Source organism: Melanotaenia boesemani, chromosome 19 (genome assembly GCF_017639745.1).
Source record: "Melanotaenia boesemani isolate fMelBoe1 chromosome 19, fMelBoe1.pri, whole genome shotgun sequence".
Classification (NCBI taxonomy): domain Eukaryota; kingdom Metazoa; phylum Chordata; class Actinopteri; order Atheriniformes; family Melanotaeniidae; genus Melanotaenia; species Melanotaenia boesemani.
Window position 1 is genome coordinate 5,806,087 of NC_055700.1, and position 25,360 is coordinate 5,831,446.

Here is a 25,360-nt window from a genome sequence, read left to right on the forward strand (position 1 = left end):
GGAGGAAAGTATGTCATTGCCTCTGTACTGTATAACCGAAGAACGCTTGTTTCTTTTTCACTGTTTTACTTTGTTAAACTTCAGACTGTCTCTGTCTCAAGGAACCTTTTAGGCCATTGAATTAGTCAGTGTGACAAAAAAACTAGATACTTTAGCTCAATTAGCAGCTTTGTAAATATAATAACTAATTAACAATTGATGGAAATTGTCTTAATTGTAAAGCTAGTTTACTTGAATTTATCAATTTGAGGATAAGTTATTTGATATTTCAGATTATATTATCATAGTTATGGACATAAATCTGAAAAGAGACGGTTAAATTAATGTTTTTTGGAGCCACAACTACTGCAAATGGATTTGTTGAAATTGAAATTTAGTTTTTTTTTTTCTCCTTTGGGAGAAAATGTTGATTTTGTGTAGAGTTAGCATCTCCTGCCTGAGAATATTAAAGGTAAATATACCTGAGAAGCTTTCTGTGATATCACAGCTAGTGATTAAAACTTTTAATTTATCTTGTTTTGATTAATTTTAATTTAATTTATGATTTTATAATGATTTTATTGTGATTTTTGCTATTTGGTGCTGCTTTTTATAGAATAGAATAGAACTGAAATCCCCAAAGGGGGTTTACTAATTTTTAATGCTCGTGTGCACCATGAGTAATACCTTTAATGTTTTATGTAGAGCACTTGGTCTTGTACATGAAATATGCTGTACAAATAAACTTGCCTTGCCAAAAACTAATTAAAAGAAACTATCTTGAGTACATATTTCTGTCTGCATAATCTGGAAACCTGCAGGTTGTTGCACCTCATAATCTTGTGCTGTGACCACCCCTTCAGCTATGAGTTTCTCAGCAAACTTCTGCAGGACCCCTTTCTGCCTCTTGATCTGCTTGTACATCAGTGGCTGGGTGAACATGGGCTCGTCCATCTCATTATGGCCGTTACGTCTGTAACACACCTGGGGACAAAGGCAAGAAACAGGCACGCTTCTTTAATTTCACATCTGTGCTAACATCAACATGACAGCGTTAGCATCATTAGCTCCTGAGATGCTGAGCTTGGAAAATCACCACAAATTGAAAACAAGTCTTTTTGTGGCAAAAAATACACAAGGCAGTAAGTCTTATCTGTAAGTCTTATAAAAATGTTTTTAAATGAACTGAAACTACAATAGTTGTTTTCTTTAGGAGGGAAAGGCGTGTTGCTGCCACCTTTTCACCAATCACTGATTACAACGACATTATCTACATGACACATGAAGATAATGTTGTTATGAGCTCTCTACGCATATTCATCATGGAGCACTGAGGGTTTACTACGGGCTGTAAATCCCTCATTCACCCTTGTACTTTGTGCTCTCTGGTTAGATGGGTATTATCTATACACAGACTCTGGTATAACTTCATTTGCAAATCCATCCTTGGTCTACTGCCATAACGGTTATCTTCCTACATGTCTAATCTTCTCTCCTGTTCCTTGTTTGGAGCTTAGTGTCTGGCTGTGCAGTCTTTGTTTGTGCTGTCCAAATTAAACAAAACTCAAAGTGACTGTGTTTAGTATAATTTTAGATAAGGAACTCTGGGTTTTCATCCAGATGGGGAACAGAAACAGCAAATGGGATGGATAACACTGGAGGACCAGACTGAGCGAGATTTTAGCAGAGAGCACTTTTATTTAATTTCTTGTTAATTAATTTCTTGATATTTTTTTTATTTAATTGCTGGGACGTGTTACGACAGCATCTGTAGCTGTTTAGTTTAATCAGGAATATAAAATTTATTCTACAGAAAATAGAAATCACTTGTCCTAAGAACCCCCATTTTTTTATCTATTCTATCTATCTATCTATCTATCTATCTATCTATCTATCTATCTATCTATCTATCTATCTATCTATCTATCTATCTATCTATCTATCTATCTATCTATCTATCTTATTTATTTATTTTTGAGGAGGAGGAAAAAACTGAACAGCATAATTAGTGTGTGTGTTAGGTGTGGGCATCAGTACTTTAACAGACAGCACCACACCCCTGCTAAGCTTATAATAACGGCTTTCCTAACAGCTCTTCTATATTTACCAGGTCTACGACGACATCTTTGTGGAATGTGTTTCTCCACTCGGCTGCTACGTTGCACACATACATCACAGCCTCTGGGTCATCAGAGTTAACGTGAAAGATGGGGGCGTTGACCACCCGAGCTACGTCTGTAGGGTAGGGAGATGAACGTGCCATCCTGGGATCTGTGGTGAAACCAATCTGTGTGGGTAAGAGAAACATACCACGTCTTTATTCTGCAGTCTTTCTGAGAAATGAAACTTTAACTCGACAGTGTTGCTTTGATTTTTGAGTCATTTCACATTGTCCAGTCAATAAAATCTAAAACAATGTGATAAAATGGTCAAGTTTGGATCTGAGGAACAGATACTGGTTTTTTACTATTCACCTTTGGTTGGAGGCCAAACGGCTTGTATTGGATGACATGTTCAATAAAAGAACAATAACAACTTCTTTGCCTTAAAAACATTATTTGAATTATAAGCAATAATACATCCAAAACTATATTTCCCTATATTTTGTAAAGTAAATTTTATGCATATCAAAAAAGTAAAAAAAACACTACAATTTCCCCTGGGATTAACAGATTATTTTTCTAATTTAATTTAATCTAATTCAGTTTAATGTTATTTATCCATCCAGTTTTTATACCCACTTAATTTGAGTCATGGGAGGGGTGGTGGTGGGGGGTGGAGCCTATCCAAACAATTACCAGGGTAGAAGCAGGGTATACCCTGGTCTAATTTAATTTAATTTAATTTAACTTAATTTAATTTACACCATGGCCCTTCACTGGATTAAGTGGGTATAGAAAATAGGTGAATGGATTGATTTTTTAATCTGATTGAAAACAATTCTTAAATTCTTTGCAAAGAGCAGGAAATCACAGATACATCTGGACACTAGCTGTTATTTAATTTAAATTTACATGAGGAATGTTTTTCTCCCTTTTTTTGACTTTTTATTTCTAAATATACACTTAGAACCTTTTTGGTGTCCTCTTCTTCAGCCCTTGATAATGGTTTTTAAACTTCTCCAATAATAATAATAATAATAATAATAAAAATAATAATAATGATAATAATAATAATAATAATAATAATAATAAAAGTACTTTATTGATCCCAATAGGGAAATTAGCCTCTGCATTTAACCCATCCTTAGAATTCATATTTTGTTTGAACAGCTGATATTTTTATTTCCACCCAATCATACCTAATCAGACCATAAATAACAAGTCTGGAGGTTCTAAGTTGGGAAACAGTCTGTAAGTCTCCAGGGTTAGCTGCTGTCATTACATGTCAGCAGTCCAACATGTGAACACTGAGCCTGTTTTACCTCCTTGATGTCTTTCATTTACTTCAGTTACTTCAGTAACTTCAGTTAATACCGACAGTAAATGTGAGATGAGTCATTGCTAAAGTTTTGTTAGGAGAACTGCAGGATATACAGTTTTTAAGTCCAACTTTTGAGTCCCACATATTAAACATCTAGATGCCTGCTTGGCTTATCTCTGTAAGTCTGTATTTGCTGACTTCTAGTGGTATTCTGACACTCGGGGGTCTGAGAGTTATTACCTGGTTGTTTACCACCACGTGTATGGTGCCATGGGTGGTGTAGGACGGCAGGTCTGACAGGTGGAATGTCTCGTACACAATACCCTGGCCTGCAAACGCAGCATCACCATGAAGCAGAATGGACATTACCTGGAAAATTATTTATGGGATCTTTAGATAACTATCACAGAAAATGTATACGTATATATATTCTGAAAGACTGAGCCAGCATACCCTCTTGCCATCAGTGTCTCCAGAGTAGAACTGCTCAGCTTTGGTCTTCCCCTGCACCACTGGGTCCACAGCCTCCAGGTGGGATGGGTTTGCCATGAGTGACATTGTGATGTGCCTGTCACTGACCCTGTTCATCCTCCTGTGATACATTCCCAGGTGATACTTCACATCACCAGAACCCTGAAAACAGAAAACAAAGGTTAAAGCTGGGGTGTTCGGACCAATGTCACCTCAACACTGACAGCTTTTCTTACTTTGTTTTAACTGGAATGACATAGATTTTAAGCATGTTAATAAAAAATAATTTAAAAGACTAGAAAACATGCTTATTTGCTCTTTGGTCAGAGTTGGATCTAATACCGGTAAGATTAGCTTAGCTACCCTGGCTCTGAACAAAGTAAACTGCATCTTTGCAACAAACCAGTTCCATTAAAATGAGCTGTGATCACAGTAAGTGATGTTCATACTTCGTCTGCAGCCTCCAACTTGGAGTCAAACTGGCAGAAAATCTGGTCCAGATCTTTGCGGATTACATTAGCAAGCACATTCAGCCTGCCCCTGAAGAGACATAACAGGAGGAAGAACATATCGATAACCAAACCTCAGTGTTATGGGAGTACATTAAAGAAGAGAACTAGGTTTATCCAGGGACATCTTGGAGTAGACTGTACCTGTGAGGCATTCCCATGATCACGCTCTCCACTCCGCTCTGGCTGGACTTGTCGATGATGGCCTTGAGGGCCGGGATGAGTGACTCACAGCCTTCCAGGCCAAATCGTTTCTCAGAGGACCATTTCCTCTGCAGAAATTCCTCAAACCTGTAAACGGTTGGAGTAAGTGTAAGTGTGGAGTGGTTAAGTGCTTGAGGTTGTACCTCCTGACCCCCTGAAAACAGAGAAAAACAAACCTGGTGGATCGGATCATTCTGCCCAGAAGAGTCCTTTTCTCTTCCGAGTTGAACTGCATGATTCCTGGTGTTTCAAACTTCTGTCTGATCCACCTGCACTGCTCCACGTCATTAATGAACATGAACTCTACCCCGATATGCTGACAGTAGGCCGTCTATATGACAGACAGAGAGGTCAGTGTGGATTCATTTGATTGGTTAAACAGGGTGACATGCTTTCTGTCTGTGCAGACGGGTGGAGTGGAAAAACTTCATCGTGTTTTGAGAAATTAGGTCATTTTTTTCTTGGAAAAATGAGCTTAAAAGCAGACATAAATATTCAGTCTGTATTCAGGAAATCAAACTGGGTTCGATATGAGATGTTTTTATCAGTATGATGAGTCAGTATGCTTTGTAAGAGTTTTTTTTTAAATTATGATAATATATTTGAACAGTTTCAACACTGGTGCTCATCGTCTAAATGTGAGCAGATGAATTATTATTAATTAAAGAAATTTACCTGATCAAGTAAAGCATGTCAGCAAGTGCACTGTGACACTTCTTCTGATTTGTGCAAATAATGTTCATAATTTCATGTAAGAAAACTGACTGTAGACACATATTTTACCTCAAGGCGGCGAATAATTTCTCTGAGCGGCAACGCAGTCTCATTGCCTCCAATGAAGGTGGTGGTGGGAAGCCGGAACACCTTGTCCAGGTCGCTGTCAGCCAGTCCATACAAACCTACAGGGAACACGTTAGCATGAGAGAAGGCAACATGTAACTACACACAATTTTAAATATAAAATTAGATAAATGTACTGTAGAGTTAGGAAAATGGAGTTGAAAGGACAAATATGTGAACACAGACACACACACACACACACACCAATGTATAACCTATAAAGGAGAGGGGAGTTCGTGGAAACTAACAACAAAAGCCTCAAAAAAACAGAATTCAAGGTCTGGTCTGCCACTTTATTTTTATTTTCTTAATTATGATGTGCTGGTGAATGAACAGTTAACAAAATGAAACACAAAGAAGCAGCAACACATCCGGTGCTTTCATGCACTTCTTAGCAAACATGAGGTCTGCTGTGACTAATCTTAAATTAAGTCTCAAAGTTCTTGTGTGTAATATTTAATACCAAGTGCTGGTAGATGTTTTTATTTGCATTTAATTATATGAGGAATTCATCTGCAACTTTACCAGTAAACGTCACTAATGTTGCACTCTACTCTTCTTGCTATGAACTATTGTAATCTGCTTAGTCTATTGACTTCTTATTTGATTTATTTTAATCTTCTTTTTTCCTTGTTCAATTCTTTTTAATATTTGTTGTATCTGACTTTAAACTTTGCCTAATGCTTAATATTTTGACATTCTTCTCATGTAAAGCATTTATTTCTCCTTGTTGTTGCCATCAGACACACAAAAAGTCTGCCTTTGAACTGTATGTTTATTCCTGCCATCCAAATAAAAGGCCTTCTGTTAGTGTTTACTGTATTATTACCATGAAAAAGAAAAGTCCTGACATATAAGAAGCTGAAGCTGTCAAATCTTTGCCATCTTCTGCTAAATGTCATTGATTGATTTCTTGATCCGAGTATATTAATACACAAAGATGAGTTTACTCAACAGTATTTAACTTCACGAGGCCATATATAAAAAAAGAGATTAACTTTAATTAGATTAAAAGAGTTGTTGCTGGTATTAAAGCTGCAATATTAACATTTACTAAGGACTTTTGGCGAGGGGGGGAGGCAGTTACAAATAAGGTTGAGATATTTTGATACAGTAATTCCCAAATTAATCTGTCTTGTTTTCATATAATCCAGATAATTCCAGATTATGCACTTCACATTCTGTAATTAGCTTTATACGTGCTGTGATTAATAACAAAGAGAACAACAATTTGACCTTTGAGGGAACCTTTTCCAGGAACTAAACATGCTGAACATTCCCAAAATGTCTGAGCGTTCATTATCAGGCCCTTTTGGCCCAGAGATAACCTGTCAAACAAGATAATGCAAGTCCTGACTTTAGCTTGAAAAAATAAAGCTTCTGTGGTTTTAACATTTTACTGAGTTTTAAAATTGCTACTGTAAGTGGATTAACCTGAAAAACATGCTCCTTATAAATTCATTCACCGATCACTTCATAAGTCATGTGTTTCATGTTGTGCTGGCCTGATGTTGGATGACAAAAAGACATCACTGACTGAATTCATCTTTCAGTATTGGCTTTCTTTTACCATATTTCTCCAGAAAAATAATATTTTGATTTTCTTGTTTTCTTTTTGCTGTTTTAAAGTCTGAAAACTTTGGGATCAGATAACAGGTGAGATGATACCAGGCACCACCAGTGTGAGGGAAAGCAAACAGAAACGGTAACCTCTGTAATATTTCACTTCAATAGTTTCTTAACTCTCAGTAGTTCTCTCAGTGGAGGAGAAAGCAATAATAAAAATAAAAATAATCCTGTCATGACAATTTTCTGATTTTCTTCGGCTTTGATGTTGATGCACCTTTAGTAAAACCTGAAATTCTTACATTCATCCATTTAATGTATCTATTAATTCACACAAAACAGTCCCTTTCAGATACACACTCATTTTAAAATCCCCACTGCTGAACTTTGGCAAATCTTCTCGCTGAGGTTCCCCCTAACAACAACTTATCCAGCATCCATCTTCATCCTGTCTCTTCTCTGAGATCTGTCCAGCCAGTAAAAGTCAGTCTTCTGTCTTTATCTGTCCCTTTCTCTCTCTTTCTTTTCTTCTCTTCCTTTAATTATGTCTTTTTGGGTTTCTTTGCTGAACCAGCCATGGTTCATGTTCAAAACGGCCATTGTGTTGATATCCAGTTGCTAGCATCTGACATGGTACCATAAAGTAAAATGCTGCTGTAGGGACGCATCCCAGAAAAAAAAAAGTTTCTCAGCCTCTATATGCTGCTCCAAGAATAATAATAATAACATTGGTGTGCCATCCACAGGATTTAGAAAGTTACGTAGTGCTACTTTAAACCTGTTTTCAAATCCAGGTAAACCAGTTATTCATTTATTCTCCATAGTGGCTGTAAACCAACACCCTGCTACTGTTAATATAAGTGCACTAATAACCTTCAAACTAAGAGATCTTTGTAACAGTGATCAATAAGCTTTTCTGATGCATCTACTACATGTCTAATGTCATGACAAATGCCTGAAAATGACTTGTGTTTGACTAAAGTGCGTTCGAAGCAGCTGGTGTTCTTTAAGCTGAGTGCTGAATAAACCACACATAGGACAGGATGTCGGGCAAGATTTACTGGTAATACACTGTTAATATCCTGAGGATGAACAGTCTCAGACGTCAGAAAGAAGCTCGTGTTTATCTAAAGCATGCAATGTCCTGCTTGTGTGAAATACAGATAAGGCAGAAAGTGGGAGGAGTAAGGGCTGCAGCTGTGTGTGTTTGTACATTTACAGTATGTAAGCGGGATGGGTGGGTGAATCCAGTATGCTAGAGTCAGCTCTGTGTTACGTAAGGCATCTTTAGACTTTCCTATCTAAGAACTGCTTCACACTTAAAGAACAGAACTTCTCTTTGATGGTGAAAGTAATCAAGCAGAGTTGGCCTGTGATCTAATCACAGTAAAAGTTTTAGTGAAGCTGTTGTAGATAAGCCTGGATGAGTCCTGTTTGACCCCACGGTCCACTGAGCAAAGGCTGTCACCAGCCAATGTGGTGGGCACGAGATATTTAGCAGAGAGAAAAGTATTATTTTCCTCTCTGTCCTTCTTTCTATCTTGTTTGAATAGATTGCTGAGGCCTGAGAGGAAAACAGGATACAAAGCCCAGACACACAACTCTTTCTCTCAAAGAAGAATGATTTTTGGTAAAGTGTAATGTGTCCTGGTGTAAGCAAACATAGTAAACTCATCAAATTAATCCACCACCGTAATATAAGTTAATAATAAATCAGATCTTCTTCACTGAAGCATGTTGAGCTTTTAATATGAATGTGAATTACACCATATCATCTAGTTTATAATTTCTAATCTAGAATATAACCGCTGTATAACTGGTAAATTACATTTAGTCTCTCATTTGTTTCAACACTCAACACAGCTAAAATAAAGCAATCAGTAGATCCAAGAGACTTTAAAAGTTCAGAAATATACAAAGAAGGAAGCTCATTAAGTGCTTTATAAGTCAAGAGATTTCAGATTAATCCCAAAACAAACATGGAGCTAGTTAAGGGATGCTATTACTGGGGAGATTTTAAAAGATGACCTGCAGGATTTTGGACTAACTGCAGCTTTGACAGAGAGGCCAGAAAAGCCATTTTCATGCTGTAAAAATTCATCATAATGGTCCACTCTGGACATTATACGAGCATGTATCACCTTTGCAAAGTCATTAAATGTTTAATTTAATGTATCCAAAATCACACCCAAGTTTTTAATGTAATCATGTATGATTTCAGGGTATTCAGATCCACATAAGAGCTGTTACAGACAGCACTGTTTTAGCTTTGTAACAGCTTTTAAATCATAGCTGCTGACACCATGGAGGGAATAAAACACTCGATTAAAAACATACTCCCTCCTCATTTATTTTTTAGACAATTACTTATTTTAAATATTACATATTTAAGGGTAATGGTTTTTACTGTCTAGACAAATCCCCTGAATCACCCTTACAATCTCAAGCTTCCTCACTGCCGGCAACCTCTTCTCCTCATGGAAAGCCCTACTGGAGTGAAGGTTTGAGGGTCTCATCTCACTCAGATCATACAGAAAACTCTGGATGCAAAAGCAGAGTCACAAACACAGCAGAGCTTCACACATGTTCTTTTACACAGATTTGGGCCCTGACACTGACCCATACTCTAACCTCTTTGAACCTCTCCCTGAAACTGAACAATACAGCTGGTAACCGTGGTAACATACTACATGTTACAACAATCACCTGGTTTTGAACTCGGAGGCCCAACCGTTGGCTGCAAGCATGCATATTACAACACAGCCCACCCACAGACACATTTTTCACTTAATTTTAACACTTTAGTTCAGGTGTACATCAGTTAACAGAAGAGTCAGCTGAGCATGTTGACACAATCAGTAGAAACTACGATAATTACACAGCCGACCACAGAGTGTGCTGTCTTATCTTGTCTCCTCAAAACTCATAACTGGCTATATCAGTATCTGCTGATAAAAACATCAGGATACACATGTTTAAGAGCAACTGGGACTTTATAGGACATGAATTAGGGAACTAGTGAACAATAAAGTGGTCAAACATGTTGAGACTGAAGTAAAAAAATGAGTGAACAGACATACCAGCAGCTCAGTGAGGATTCAGCACAGCTGTGCTTTGAGTAAATTGCTAACATCAGCATGCTAACACGTTCTCTCAGTCTATCAACAGCCAGAGCATCATAGAACAACATATGTTGTCTTGTCTTACAGGGAACATAACCTGCTGTACAGTATGTCTGCAACAACTACTATATTATGCTCATTAGGACCTGAAAAAATAAGATTAATGAGTGGATAAAAATATCTAAGACTTACAGTGTGTCACAGACACTTCAGAAGCTGTTTAAATAAATAAATAATAGATTAACTTTTTGAGTCAAGCAGGATATGAAGAGGTTATTTCCCGGTGTTTATCCTGCAGCTTCCAATGCAATCCAACTTTATTTATAAAGCACTTTAAAACAACCACAGTGGACCAAAGTAATGCACAGAAGAATAAAAGCACAGAGAATAAAATCAATCAAAACAATAAAAATTAAATAAATAAGACTAGTTAAAAATAAAAACAGAAACAAAATGTTAACAACTTAAGAGTGTGAAAAAGTCGAGGAGAATGGGTGAGTTTTAAGAAGAGACTTAAAATCAGGCAAGGAGGAGGCCTGTCTGATATGCAGAGGCAGGTCCTTCTACAATCTGGGGCCAGCAACAGCACAGGCCCGATCTCCTCGGATTTTACACCATGAAGAGCAGCTGATCAGCTGATCTAAAAGAGCGTGAAGGAGCTCAGCGAGGTAGGATGGTGCAACCATGGAGGGATTTAAAGCCAAATAAAATCATTTTAAACTGGATTCTAAGATAAGCAGGCAGCCAATGGAGCGAAGCTAAATTCAGAGAAATGTGTTCATGTTCATGTGCGCCATTTAAAAGATGCACAGCAGCATTTGTACCATCTGAAAACGAGCAATGGAAGACCCACATACCCTCAAATACAATCCATTACAGTAGTCCAGCCGAGTGGTTATAAAGGCATGGCTAACGGTCCCAAAATGCTGCTTCACTTTGACTAGCTGCCTTAAGATAAAAAAAGCTTCACCCTGTCTTGTTTTCAATATATTATATTCTGAGAACATCAAAAGTCAATGACCTTAATCAATGACTTACTCCTTCTAATAAATCATAAAATATTAAAGTATTAATGTTAGTTAATCTTTAACAACTTGTCCTTCCACTTCTTTATGTGTCTTCTAATAGTTCTTAGAAAGTTTTAATGTGAGAATGTGTGAGCTGCAGGTGTGTAGATATGATGCTAAGAGGATCTGACAGAACCATGTGTGGAGCCCAAAACCCACAATAAACTTCCCACGAAGCACGGTAAGACTGGTTGGTCCGTGGTGGATATAAGATCACCCAAAATATTGTGTTTTAAGAAAAAAACATGACAGAAAGCAGAGAGAGATGCCAGATGCAACAACCAATGCAACAAACAGAGATGTCAAACATGATAACAAAAAGGATATAAAGAAACTGAATCAGTAGAAAATAGGAGGCAGAGAACAGCAAGGGACATGAAAATAAACAAACATGCAGCAGGATTATTGTTCTCACCAACATTCTGGAAACCAATGGTGCAAGGGGCATCATCGAAGTCTACACAGCTGATACCCAGGGGGTCCAACTTCGCTATGTGATGGCCTCGAACCTACAAAAAGGGCAAATGTTCAGAGTATGTGAAGGCTGATTAGCAGATCAGCATCTGTCTGTCCTTTGTGTGTCCACATGTGTGTTAAAAAAGCAGCCAAAGCTGATTCCTACTGTGTTTAAAAAATTACTAAAGAAACTCATCAGTTTTACTTCTTTTAAATATCTTACCCTACTATAATATTTCCAGGTCTGACATGTTTAACTTACTCACTAACATTTGAAAGGAAACATGAAATGGCCATTCCTTGGACAGTAAAAGGGTTGAAATCAGACTACTTAGAAGCTCTTGAATGCTTTGTTGTAAAATCCACCTACAATATTGAAGCCAGTCATTAAGCTGGGATGATAACTCGTAGGCCGGAGGTTGGGAATGAAAGAGCAGCTACTCAGGTCTAACCCAGCAACCCAGTACATCAGCATCTGACTGGGCCACCAAGGCTGGTAACCCACAAGGCAAGACTAAAAGATCAGCTGATGTTTACTTACTGTATCACAGTTGCTTTTATGTGCTAGACTAATACTATGACCACACTAAGATGACTGCATTTAATAATAATGCTGTTTCTCTGTTATCTGTAAGCACATAATGAGCTAATGTGGAATGGCTTTTACTTTACAACAAGCTAAAACATCTGTCTGCATGGATGATATTGTGTTTTATTAACATGCACAAACACAAAAATAAGCTATGGTCTATCTTGGTGGAGAGATCCTGTACTGCAGTCAGCCTGGTGTAATGTGATGTAATCATTGCATCAGGGAACAAAATCAGAAAAATCCAGAATGAACATAGCACAGGTGTTTTTAGCGCTTACCTGGTAGGCTCGAATCAGCGACTGCACTGCTAGGTGATCCTTCACCAGCTTCTCCACATTAGGCTGAACCCCCACCAGTGCCTGGACACTGGTGTGTTCCTTAGAAAGTCCACTGAGTGGTGGAGGGCTCTGGTAGGCCAAACCAGGTGGAGCCCCGGCGTTAGCATTGCGAAAAAATATATCCCAGGACTGCAGGGAGAAGAAGAGCCGACACAGCACATTTACCTCAGTAGTTGATCCATAATTATATAAGACATGAAGACAGCAACATGAAGTCACCTAAGAGGTCAGGTTCTGTAAGAACAACTTGCTAAGATTAATCTCACTTTCACCTGTGGAAAATGCCACTCCACCAGCTCTAATGTCCTTATGAGTAGCTACATGTGCTACCATTCATCTAAGTTCCTAATCGGAGAGGAGAGTAATTAGCTTAGCGCTATGAGAGGCTTTTAAGATCAGAGTTATAACATCCCCTCTGTTGTGGATATCAGCTTACAGGTAGAGCATGATGACATTTTTACCACAGAGCTGTAACTGTTCATTAACAGCAGGTGGAACAGAAACAGTAGACGTCTGCTGCAACAGACCCTTTAGCATTCATGCAGGGAAGTGCATTATGTTGTTTTATTAAAAAAATAAAAAGTGTGAAAGTCTGTGTCAAAGGCCTCCAGGTTAATCCACTTACTGACTGTCAGTAGGTGGACATTGTTCCACTTGGATCACTAGAAGCAAAGTTTAAAGTTCAAGATGTTTGCAAACCTGAATTTCACTCAATTTCTGCAGATGTTTTTAAATGATAAATCAGAATTTTAAATTCAGTGTTTTGAATGCTGAAGTGTTCAAATGAATGAGGCAAATTCTGAATTGCAAAATAAAGTAATTGTTGGAATTAAGTCACTAACTGAAATTCTATATGAGGTTGATTAAAGTCAAAAAGTCTGTAGAGAATACAAAATACAGTTATATAATCAGCTAATCTGTTTATAGTGTTTAATTGTTTTTGTGACATACCTTTACTATTGTTTTGTTTCTTTGAGTCCTTAAAACTAAAAGCCATTTATTTATTTATTTATTTCTCTTTTTAATCCACCTGCTTTTTTTTTTATGTAAATGTGTATAGAACATAATCCCAGTCAACATGCAGACATGATGTTTCCAGCCTCATCTGTCAGATTATGAGACTAAAATGATGTAAAATGAATGTATGAATAGATATAGCAGCATAAAGGCCGACCAGGAGAAGAAAGCAGAATTTATTACTAACAGAACTTTGTGGAAATAACACACAGATCAACAGCCTTTTCTCATCTGTATCATTCTCTCCAGTCTTGGCTTTCAGGAAAAAGAAATATTTACTTTGAAACAAACACACAACAGCAACTATTTACATATTTATACTTTTGCTCCAGGGTTTTTTCTTTCCCTCATTCACAGTGATTTATGGCACTATTTACCTACTATCCTCAAAAATCCAACTCCAACTCAGCATGCTTTTTGCACCAAAAACTTTCTTCGTGGCTTTATTCCGCCATAGAGGAGCATTACTTTTGTTCTTTTCAGACAGTCATATAAGTTTCTTGTCCCTGGGTCCACTCCTTTTCAGTCAGCCGGGCAATGACCCGGGGAGGAGTGATGATAAGAAGAGGAGGAGGAGTTTGCCACTTAAATAGAGGGGAAAGAGTTCTTTTCTGGTGGAAAGAGGGTTTACTAAAACAAAGAAGGCATGGCTGTTTCAGAGTAAAGTTGATAATAAAAATAACAAAAAGTTAATGGGACATAACTTTAGTCAAAGTCAAGTCAAAGACAACTTTATTCATCCCTAGAGGGTAATTCAGTTTGACAGTAACTTTCCTGTTTAGAGCAGCTGAACCGAATCCTAACATTGGCTGAAATTGATTATGGAATTTTTTTAATGTAAATTTATCTACTGAACTGAAATAAAGGCCACACATCAACATTTTTTATCAAGTTGGAACATTTTCTAAGTTTATCGGTTTTGTTTGTTCCACCCATGTGTTTCCACCGACCAAGCCATCGGATCTAAGGGGGTCATCCAGCTGATCACCCGTTTTTAATGGAGTGAAAACTTCACCCACCCGGCTAGCCACTCGGTCGCCCGGGTGGGAAATAGTGCGGGGGGGTACTTCTCCATTTTTAGCTGCTCCTGATTAGACATGATTGTCTTTTTTAGAAATCTAATTGGTCTGAAAGTTTGAAAGGAAGTGACTTCATCATCATGTCCAGGTCTAAACAGAGGTCTCTTAGCAACATAGTAGTGATGGTGGTCTTTTTATGATGAAAATGTGATAAATAATGCTGTTATCATGGATCATTGTGGATTTACCAGATAGAGTCTCTGAATAAACATTACATTTTGTGGCTGGATTGTAAACCTCCTGGACAGGATAGAAATGCCTGGAAAACTTCCGCAGGTCACCTAAAGAGTAAACTATCCATCACAATTTACCCCACTGAGTTACACACTCCTGTTTCTGAGAAATTGTTGGTGACATTTATATCCTAAAGTCTTGTGTACTTGCAAACTCGCAAGATATAATAGCCCTGTAAGAACAACTGTAGTACTATCCAGGATTCAAGCCTTTTGCAGAAAAAAAAAACTGACTAAAACATTATAAGAATTAATTAAATATTTTAAATTTTATTTCTAAACAAACACACAATGCATTTTTGTATGTAGCACTAAATGTAAATAGTTATTTTGTGTGCTACCGAGTCAGTCTGGCTACTTAAATCCTATACAAATATGTAGTATTTTACATTCAAGGTGTTTTCTCACAAACTTAGTTCAGTTATGTTTGTTATCAGAGTACCAGAGAAGTTCATCCCAAGTTGCTTAGTACTATCTGCTCTAACAAAGTCTGAACACATCTTTGCAACAGGCTGGCATTACACACACTTTCCATTGTGGAATCAATAAAGTGTATAGCAAACAAAAGCTTTTTTTTCTATCAGGCACAAGCCTCTAGTTATGGTATTTCTCATTTACTCTTTACTAGCTTCCTGCTACTGTTTTACTATTCAAACATGCACGCATGAAAAAACCCAAGCAGATGGATGTGAGTTACTATTTGTGTAAACTTTACTCCACTAAATTTTGGGACAGGTAGCTGTTACCACTGACGTCTTATTTTGATCTTTTCCAAACCCACAGGAAGAGGGTAAAGGGTACCTCAGAGTACACAACATGCACAGTACACAGTGTAAAGCTTCGAGACTGATGTGACGTAGCTCAGGGTAGCAGAGGTGAACAGCTGCAGGAGCATGTACTTTGGACAGAATTCAGAGTGCAACTTGAATATAAGATTTCCTTCATTATAACCTTCATGGTGGTGCCTCCTTCCAGGAAACACAAGAAGCTAATCTGGTTAAACGTTCAGGGAAAAATGTTCTCCAGGCAAACTTGTCAACAAGTTTTATAACACAAAGCAAACATTTCAGCACAGAAAATGCAAGCTAAGAAGAAAAAGACCCATTTTAGAAGATTTTAACTTTCCAGAAATATTCATTTATGAGTAAAAGTGAAAACTGTACACACTGTACTTTATAACTGGATTACTACTAATGCATCAAATCTGGAGGCAGCATATTCGAACAGCAGCTTGACTAGAGATTAATTATTTTTGTTATTCAGCTACCCAGTGTCAGTTTTGAGCATCCTCTTAAAGACAAAATTCAAGTCTTTTAGCAAACATAACAGAGACAAACTAATTTGGATTACGGTACCTTGTGCACATTCTTTGGATTTTCAAGCCATGCGTAGTACATCTCTTCAACATAGTTTGAGCTGGTTCCATTCAGGAAGGGCTCAGCAGCCACAGACGCATTCAGGCGCCTTGCAGGCTGAAACGTCCTTATGCCGCCATCGAGCACTGTCAGCCTGGTCTGCGACAGACTCTGGGCCGTCTGTGCAGCTGTTAAAGGCCGGAGCCTTGCAACTGTAGTCCTTAAACGGTGCATTGCTGTAGATCAGCCACAGCTCCTTGCTCCAAACTGCCTTACTGGAAGAAGAATTCAGCAGATGTATCCACGATAAGGAGACCCTCCAGGCTCCTCAGCTCCTCAGATCCCCCTTTGCTCCTCTGGGCTGCTTTCTCCTTTCTTTAACTCTCACTTCTGGTCCCAGTTTAGTCTAATTGGGACATAAAACCTGAACAATTGAAACAAAAGAAGAGACAAATCCGTTAGGGGATCAAATATTTAAAAAAAAAGTACAATAAGCAGTTTGCACACCCTTAAAATACTACTTTGGTGATGCACCTTTTGATTTAATTACAGAATTACGGGTTTAAAGTCACATCAAAGGTGGGATAAGTTTTTAAATGATTTAGTGTGGTCTGATGTTTTAACATCACAAAAACCTGACATTTTAACAGAGTATGTTCACTTATAAATCCACTGTAGCTTTACAGTGGTTCAGATCTGCTCCTGCATCACACTTACAGCGGTGACTCTGTGGACTCATTTGCTTTATCAATATGTTGCTAAAAACCAAAGAAAAAGCTGAAATCCACAGTCTGAGGTACCTTTTTATTTGCATGAGAAAAAGTTAGTATTTTCGTTGCCGCATAACACATTTTTTCAACTTGCTGTATGACTTAAGTGTCCTAATCTCTAACTATGAATGTCCAATGATTTCTACTTAAAACATGTATGAAAAAGATATTTATTACACTTTAAAAAGACAAATTTCATTTCAAGACCTGGACCCAGTCAGTATTTATTTATTACAAATGTATTTGTAATGCATATTAAAACGCTTCATTTTAATAGACAACTATCCTTGTCCCAGTATACAAGTATGGGAAACGACAGAAGTATGTTAGACTCTCGTAAGAGAGGTGGTGGTATCATTGTTTTAAGCTTGTTTGTGTTTAGCTTTTTTCATGGTTCTAATACATCACAAACCAAAACATCTGACTGACAAATAAGCAGGTAATGAACTACTAACATATGTAGGATATGGGTGACATTACAGTCATTTACATGCTGTAAGAGCTGGACTCTTTTCATTTGAAAACAATGAGATGCACATCATCTCCTGTTGTAGCCTGTGTACTGGCATTTTCTCTTACTTTTAAGTAAAAGACAATGACTGGACCTGTGAAGCATGTGTGGTTTATTGGTCACTCTGACCTCCATTAAACATAGACATGCTGGAGAAGTTTCTCATCCAACCACATTATCTCAGTGTTTTACTCTAACTTTGAGTAATTTGATTTAAAATAGTACAATTTCAGTTTTTTTTTTTACGTGTTAACATGTGTTTCAAGAGTTCAGTTTAGACCAGGCAAACAATAATTGGACTTTTTGTTGTGTTGTCGTGTATGTACTGCTCTATCAGACTTGTGATAAAGGAATTAACTATTTTCAGCAACACAGATCCTTTAATTTATTATTGGAGTCTTTGATGGATTTATTGACTGAAGAAAAATATTAAACATTTCCATACTGTCCTTTAAATGATGGAAATTTTCCCCCACAGTAAAGATAACTCACATCTCAGTATGTTCACATCAGAAGATTCAGACTAGATGTTGTAAAGCCTAAAAAACTACAAACAGACTGTAACAACCATAAAAACCTGTGTACACCGCTCTAATATAGCCATTTTACCACTAAAGAAACATTTTATTCTGGCTGCAACCATTAAAGTCTTGTTTTCATTACTGATTAATCTATTTATAGTCCATGTCTTAAAATGATTTAACTCTAACCCCTAAAAACTCACTTTTATGTACGTCAAAGAAAAACTTTAAGCTTTCACATCTTAAAAATGATTTGGTCATCAAACGAGCTGTGGATCTTTACTGGAGACAAACCCGAGTTTTAAACATTTCTAACTAAGCTGCTGCCTCGTAAACGGTGATATTAAATGATTTACGAGGCGCTTTCTTTCATTTGTCTCCAAAAGAAGCACGAGTCCCCGGAACGCGACGGTAACACAGGTACAATGAGCTGGAGCGCTCATGAAGTAAAGCTGCAGGTCACGTGACCGAGTCCCACTCAGAAACTAAACATAAAAGTTTGATTTCCACAGAGAAGTTAAACACGCGCTCAAACATGTAACTTTCACCAGGTTTGTTACCTTTTCTCCGCGGACCTTGTAGGCACGCGCGCGGCTTCTTCCTCTGCTGCCTCCGGTGCTGCGAGCTCAACTAGCACCATATGTGTGTGCGTGTGCGCGCAGGAGCTGCGGGTACGCGCTCTGGCTCTGTCTAATCACTCTGGTGCTGATCTGCGTCACGCCGGCGGTGACGTCGGCAAAACAGGACGTACGAAGAAAATAAAATTTTTTCTTTTTTTTGTTTGAATACAAAAATAAAACAAATCAATAAAAATAATTAATTAAAAAGAAGATGTGTTCTGTTAGTCTTGTAAAAAAAAAATTGGTTGTTCAGGTTAAACATATTGCAGTCATCACGTATATTAAAATTAAATTATTAATTTTTTTATTATTATTGTCTCAATCAGTGGTTCCCAACCTATTTTCCCTGTGGACCTCCTTCATGTAACTACCGAAAAGCTGCAGAGCCGCCGCTCACCTCATGTTGAATCCAGGCTTGGTTTCCTTTGATAAAATAAAGGTAATAATCAATATATAGCCTTAATGCTATACACATGGCCACATTAATACCTCGAACATGCAATAATTCTTTATTTACACATCACAGCTAACAACGTTTATAAATTCATAAACATTATTTACCATCAGTGTTTTACTTACTTTTTGTGCTTTTTCCAAAAATCTCACTGCTTTTGGACTTAAAATTGTTCACTTCCTGTGATGTAACATCCATTGGCACTCACTTTGTGCAGTGTTAAAAAAATAAATAAATAAATAAAGGTCTAATTTCCATTGCACCTTTGTATTCATGTTGCAGGTTAATAGTGAAGTCTTGCACCTTTGTATTCATGTTGCAGGTTAATTGTGAAGTCTTGCAGCTTTTGTATTCATGTTGTGACTTTGTATTGCTGTGACACTTCAGGGCCACCGTAGGACATGGCCTACTCCACTACAGCAGTTCCACCAGCTAACTGACCTCATAAACCACTAAAACACACAGTACATGGATGCAGACTGGTTGGATGCACAAGATGTGGCCTAATAAGCAGCTTTTCTTTTATTTTTGACAAAGGAGATATGTTTTAAAATATTGTTGTATAGCAGATTTTTATTCACTTTGGGACCTGGTTTCAAAAGTTTGTGTTTTTGGTTCCATGTGAAGGAAACTGTTGTGGTCCATGTTCCTGCTCTTGTGTGTGGCTGTGGTGGGCCGGCCTGTTTCCCCGGCAACCAGGATCTTTACCTGCACCTCATCCGCAATCAGCAGCAGTATTTAGACCGGCTTGGCCTTCCAGTCATCGCCAGATTGTTGGTTTACCCAGTGGTAATAGCACTTGGCCATTTCTACATTCTGTTTGTTGATCACTTCCTCCAGCCTATTTATAATCATTGTTTGTTTGCTCTTCTCAGAAACCCAGACTTGCCCGCCTGCCACATCTTCCTCGTCCCTCTGCTCATCCCCAGTCTCTTCCCTCTACCGGTGGATTGCAATAAACCATTTCATTTATACTCTGCTCTGTTTGTGCTTGGATCCTGGTTTCATCCTGAACACACAACAGAAACACCTAAATGATAAAATACTTACACAAACACTCCTCATCTTGTATCTGGCCTTAATTTAAATCACACTGGCTCTGAGCAGCCAAAGCCTCGGGGCTCCCCTGTGCTCTCTGGGGACCCCAGGTTAGGAACCACTGATCTAAATAAAAGACATCTTTAATGTATTTACATTCTTTATATTTAATAAATTTAATATTTCATTTGCTATATTTTAGTTTTAGAAATAGTTGTCAGCATAAAACTTCCAGTGAGGTAAAAGAAATGGATACACTAGAGTACAAATCAAAATATCCAAAATTAAATAAAAATTCAAAAGCAGACAGACTGCAAAATGTTAATAAGGTACAATAAATAAACTTATATAGTTCAAGTAATAGAAAACACACATACATATTTGATCAAATAAAAAAATCATGTGATTTGCCAGTAAAAAGCTAACATCCATCATGTAGAACCTCCACCTCTTCTGCATGAAACCGTAATATCTGTCTATATATAGACAGATATTACCTATTTCCATAACCCTACCTCCATAATGCATACTGTGAATGCTTGTACATAGAACACCAGTTACTATGGTATATAGTTTTTTATATTCTTGTATTTGTATTTAATATTTGTATTTAACATTTTTTTAATCTGCTTTTCTTACTCTGTTTTTCTGTAGCTGAGCTGTAGTAATACACAAATTTTCCAATTATGGAATTAATAAAATTGTATCTTATCTTAAAACAATTAAAAATACAAATGTAAGGGCATCAGCTAAAAGCAAAACTGCATTCAAGTAAAGTGAGATTAAGCAATTTAGAGCCACAAGTGTGAGTCTGCTAATTTCACATAGAGGTAAGATTGTCATGTACTATCAAAACATCCAAGAGCTTGAGCCACACCTACAGGGATGTGAAGTTATTTAACAATCTGCAATAGGAACAGAAAGTTTGTTTTCCCACAGAAAGATAACAATATGGTGATGTGAAAGCATGTTTTCTACATATGCAGTCAGCATGTGCTGTGCCTGATCTTGGAAATTACTCTTAACTGTTCCTGAAAATTCCTGAAAGTACAAAGTGCCACAAGTTACATTGAGAAATGAAGTTCTTTACATCCTTCATTAAGAGCATGTTTGTGTTTCCAGCCATCCTGCTGCCACTGGTTATTCAAATAATGTCTTTAAATTTCAAATACTTTCTTGTGGACAGGAACAGTTCACAGTAACTGGTTCATCCCATTAAACCCTCACACTCTTTCTGAGTCTTTCTGAGCTGCATAGGTAAAAATGTGCATTTCCTGTCTTTTTTTCCTTTCAGAGTGTATTCTATTTACATTTTTTAGGTCAAATAAAATATTTTATTTAATTTACCATTTAAAAAATTCTTTATAAATGTTTATTTAATAACCACTAACTCACACATTGAATAAATGGAACACTTTTGTTGGGTTATGTATTAACATCTTTAAATTTAATAAACTAATCTTATTTAAAAATCCACTATTTCAATTTTACTCAATTTAAAAGAAAAAAAACTAATGTAAGCTGTTGCTTTACTCTCATATTATTTACCTGTAAAATAAATTGTGTATAAACTGTAGTAACAGTTACTAGCAACGTGACTTTATGACGGAGCAAAGTAAGAGGAAATCTTCCAAATCAAATATGTTACTGCTGATGAAGTGTGGGCGACCTCTCAGTTTAGATAAAACATGATTTGTGACCTATCGTACTTTTACAACAAGTACATTCGTACACTCTGGTTCAGGGCAGGATGTACTTCATTCATTGCACCACCCCGAACAAAGCGTTCATTTCAACCTTTGTACTCCTGACACTGATTATATAAAGAGCAAGTTAACAAACCTCTCATCCATGCAACATTAACACCACTAATGACTAATTACTGACCTTAAGGGAAGGAATTGTTTAGATCCTTCATTTAACAGAAGCACCAACAGAAGAATGTGAAAATATTCCATGACAGCTCAACATAAATACTGTGTTCTGGCTGAGTCCTGTCCTTCCATAAAGCCAAACTTCAATAAACAACATTGTTCCTTAACAAAGGGACAATGTGTGGACATTGATCATAATGGCTCTGAATGCTCAAAGGCTCCTGGACCCCCTGTGCTCTTTGGGGGATCCCCTTGGGGGTTCCTGGACCCCAGATTGGGAACCACAGATAAAGAGGATGTGAAGATTTGTCCATTATGTTCAGCAGCTTGTGCAGCATTATTCCCCCTACAATCAGCTCCACAGTTATCCCCAGCACTGAACTGCCTTCTCCATAAGTTGGTTCACTTTCTTTAAGTCTGACCGAACAGATGGCTGCAAAAAAAACTTTGCATAACAGACTTACCAATAGAGGACATGAAGCATTTTAATTCAGACAGTGAAGGATCTCGACTTCGTCCAGAAGTAGAGACTGCTCTGTTTTTTCTTCTTTCTTGCTTCTGTGTTGCATTTTCAATCGTCTGTTGTCCAGATGAACTCTGAGATACTCGTATTCCTCCACCACCTCCTCTTCTTCTCCCAGGATGTAAACGTGCTTTGCATACTCCTGTTCCTCCTAAAATCCAGAATCACTTCTTCCGATCTGTTAAACGTGAGGTGAGGTAACATTATAGTATCCTCCTTTTTTCTATGAAAGTTTTGATGTCCAGACTTTCAACTTAAGAATTTGAATGTGTTTGACTCTGAGTAAAAGACAATATTCATCTGAACCAGTTGCATTAATAAAGTAGCTTACAAACGACATTCAGCTTTAGTGTATTAAAGCACTTAAATGATAATTATAATAATATAAATTTCACATAACTGCTTACGAAATCATACAGTCATGACCTCAAATGTTGCTAATAAAGTTAACACATTAATAAATCAACAGTTAAAGGAGTGAGCTTACAAATGTCCAGAATCTTATTGATGTAAATTGTTATTGATGGATCTCTCAGAGAAAGATAATAATTAATGAAGCTTTATTGAACAAACAGAGGATTGTGGAATGGTCTTATGACTGGGAGACAAATGGTGGAGTCGACAGAACATCTGGAAACATGGAGCCAGGAATGGGAAGAGGAAGAGTCCAAGTGTGATGAAATGAGGTCTGACAGGGAATGACACTGAATATATAAAGTTTACTTTTCAAAATATATATTAATCCAACCTTTATCTGGCCATGGATGAATGAATGCAGTAGGGACTACATTCAAATATGCATCAGGAAAAATAAAGGGCAAATTCACTGAAAACATACATGGTGCAAGTCCCTTTTTTTTTCTGAGGCCTGATTTCTCATACAACTACTTATGTGCTTACTCTGCTTAGACCAGACGAGCCCAAGTCTGGTCCTCCAGAACCACTATCCTGCAAGAGCACCTTGAGCAAACAGAAAACACCATGTAGAAACACCACTGTGGTCACCAGCCTAAAAAGAGAAAGCAGAAAAACTGAGCGGAAATGGCAAAAAAATAAACTTCAAATTCACTATGAGCTGTACAAACAAAGCCTGTGTAACTATAACAATGAGCTGTGCAAGGCCAGAGAGCTGCATTCATCTGAAATGATGAACAGGAATGTCAACAATTCTCGCACTCTGTTTGCTATGATTGAAAAACTTACTAATCCTCCTAAACAGATAAGTCCAGAGCTCCTTTCCACTGAGAAATGCAACCAATCTGCAAACTTTTTTAGCCAAAAAATTAAAACAATTAGGCAAAATATTAATTTCACACAGTCAAACAAGAAAACTAGTCTGTGTCTAAAACCCGGAAAAATTTCTGATGTTATGTCGCAATTTAATATGGTTGATTTAAAAATCCTACAAGAAACAGTTTGGCATTTAAAATCAACAACATGCACTCTGGACAAGATACCTGGCCTGGGCTGGTAGTCCTCTGCCAGCTCTCCTCAGATTCTCCACACCTGGGTGCTCATTTATAAAGCTTGCTTACGCACAAAAAGCGGCGTAAGTGACTTTCTACGGAAAGTTTCTGATTTATAAAAACTAACGTGGCGGGAAAATGTGCGTACCGGTACGTAAACTCTGAAACTTGCTTACGAACATTTTGGAGACGGGAAACTGGCGGTGCTGCTGGTGAGGTGATGAACTTCACCTTCATTCATGCATGCCATCATGCCATCATATCCGACACTAGTGCCATAGAATCATAAACACAGAAGCCTGAAATATAGATGCGTTCCTGAAATCATACCTGTAGCCGACTTATAGGCACCCCATAGGAATTTAATGTTGTCAGTGCAGTATGGTCTTACTTGTTTTGATCGTAAAGCAAATGCACTCATTTGTTCACAGAAGCCTAATTGTGACAAGGTGTGTAGTAATGAGTGTAATTACTGAGTAAACATAAATAGGTGAATTACGACCGTGCGTAATGCAGAACTTCACAATGGATGCGCTGGCACTCCTTGAAGATTACGCAAACGGCAGGATCAGGATGGAGAGAGTTTTTAGAGACCATCAAGATTTCCTGGCCAACGATGATGACTGGCTGATATGCCGATTTAGATTTCCTAGAGCAGTGCTCTTAAATCTATGTGCTGAGTTGGGCCCAGTGTTGGAGCGATCAACCCGCCGGAACCATGCCATACCCGCGCATATGCAGGTGCTGACAACTCTCGGGATTCTGGCAACCGGCTCTTTCCAGCGGGAATTAGCCGACAGGTAATTTTAATTTAATCTAAGCTGACATGTTCCAGCCCAACACTCAGTGGGTTTCAATAAGTTGTTACATTCCATTTTAGGTCTGGAATATCTCAGCCATCGCTGAGTAATGTAATGCCTGCCGTTTTGGATGGCATTATAAAAATGAGCAGTCGATACATAAAGTTTCCATACACTGTAGGGGAACAGGCCAACATTAAAAGGCAATTTGCAGCATCAACCGGTTTCCCAAATGTAATCGGCGCGATTGACTGCACTCACGTTGCTATAAGGGCTCCAAGTCAGAATGAGTTTGTCTACGTTAACCGAAAAAATGTGCATTCAGTTAACGTGCAAGTCATTTCCGACTCAAACTTGCTTCTGACAAATTTAGTGGCACGGTGGCCTGGGTCAACCCATGATTCATTCATCCTGGCACACAGCAGTGTAGGGAATAGACTGCAGGCAGGTGCTTCGCGGGATGGGTGGCTTCTCGGTAAGTATCAACATACACTGTGGAAATCTCAACAAAGTCTCTGTTCTGAATTAATCT

General features: G+C 37.8%; 1 protein-coding gene across 1 annotated transcript in view; it reads right to left on the minus strand.

Annotated features, from left to right (window-relative positions):
- Positions 1-18,746, minus strand: part of ogdhb (oxoglutarate dehydrogenase b) — a 24,479-nt gene extending 5,733 nt beyond the window's left edge. The window contains exons 1-12 of the mRNA XM_041970643.1: positions 18,614-18,746; positions 16,252-16,675; positions 12,508-12,696; positions 11,597-11,690; positions 5,370-5,485; positions 4,763-4,917; positions 4,527-4,673; positions 4,323-4,413; positions 3,856-4,035; positions 3,643-3,771; positions 2,087-2,266; positions 811-963 (exon numbers count right to left, since the gene is read on the minus strand). Coding sequence (XP_041826577.1) covers positions 811-963; positions 2,087-2,266; positions 3,643-3,771; positions 3,856-4,035; positions 4,323-4,413; positions 4,527-4,673; positions 4,763-4,917; positions 5,370-5,485; positions 11,597-11,690; positions 12,508-12,696; positions 16,252-16,485 — 1,668 coding nt within the window. The 5' untranslated portion in view covers positions 16,486-16,675; positions 18,614-18,746. The remainder of the gene's footprint in view (positions 1-810; positions 964-2,086; positions 2,267-3,642; positions 3,772-3,855; positions 4,036-4,322; positions 4,414-4,526; positions 4,674-4,762; positions 4,918-5,369; positions 5,486-11,596; positions 11,691-12,507; positions 12,697-16,251; positions 16,676-18,613) is intronic.
- Positions 18,747-25,360: the final 6,614 nt, after the last annotated feature.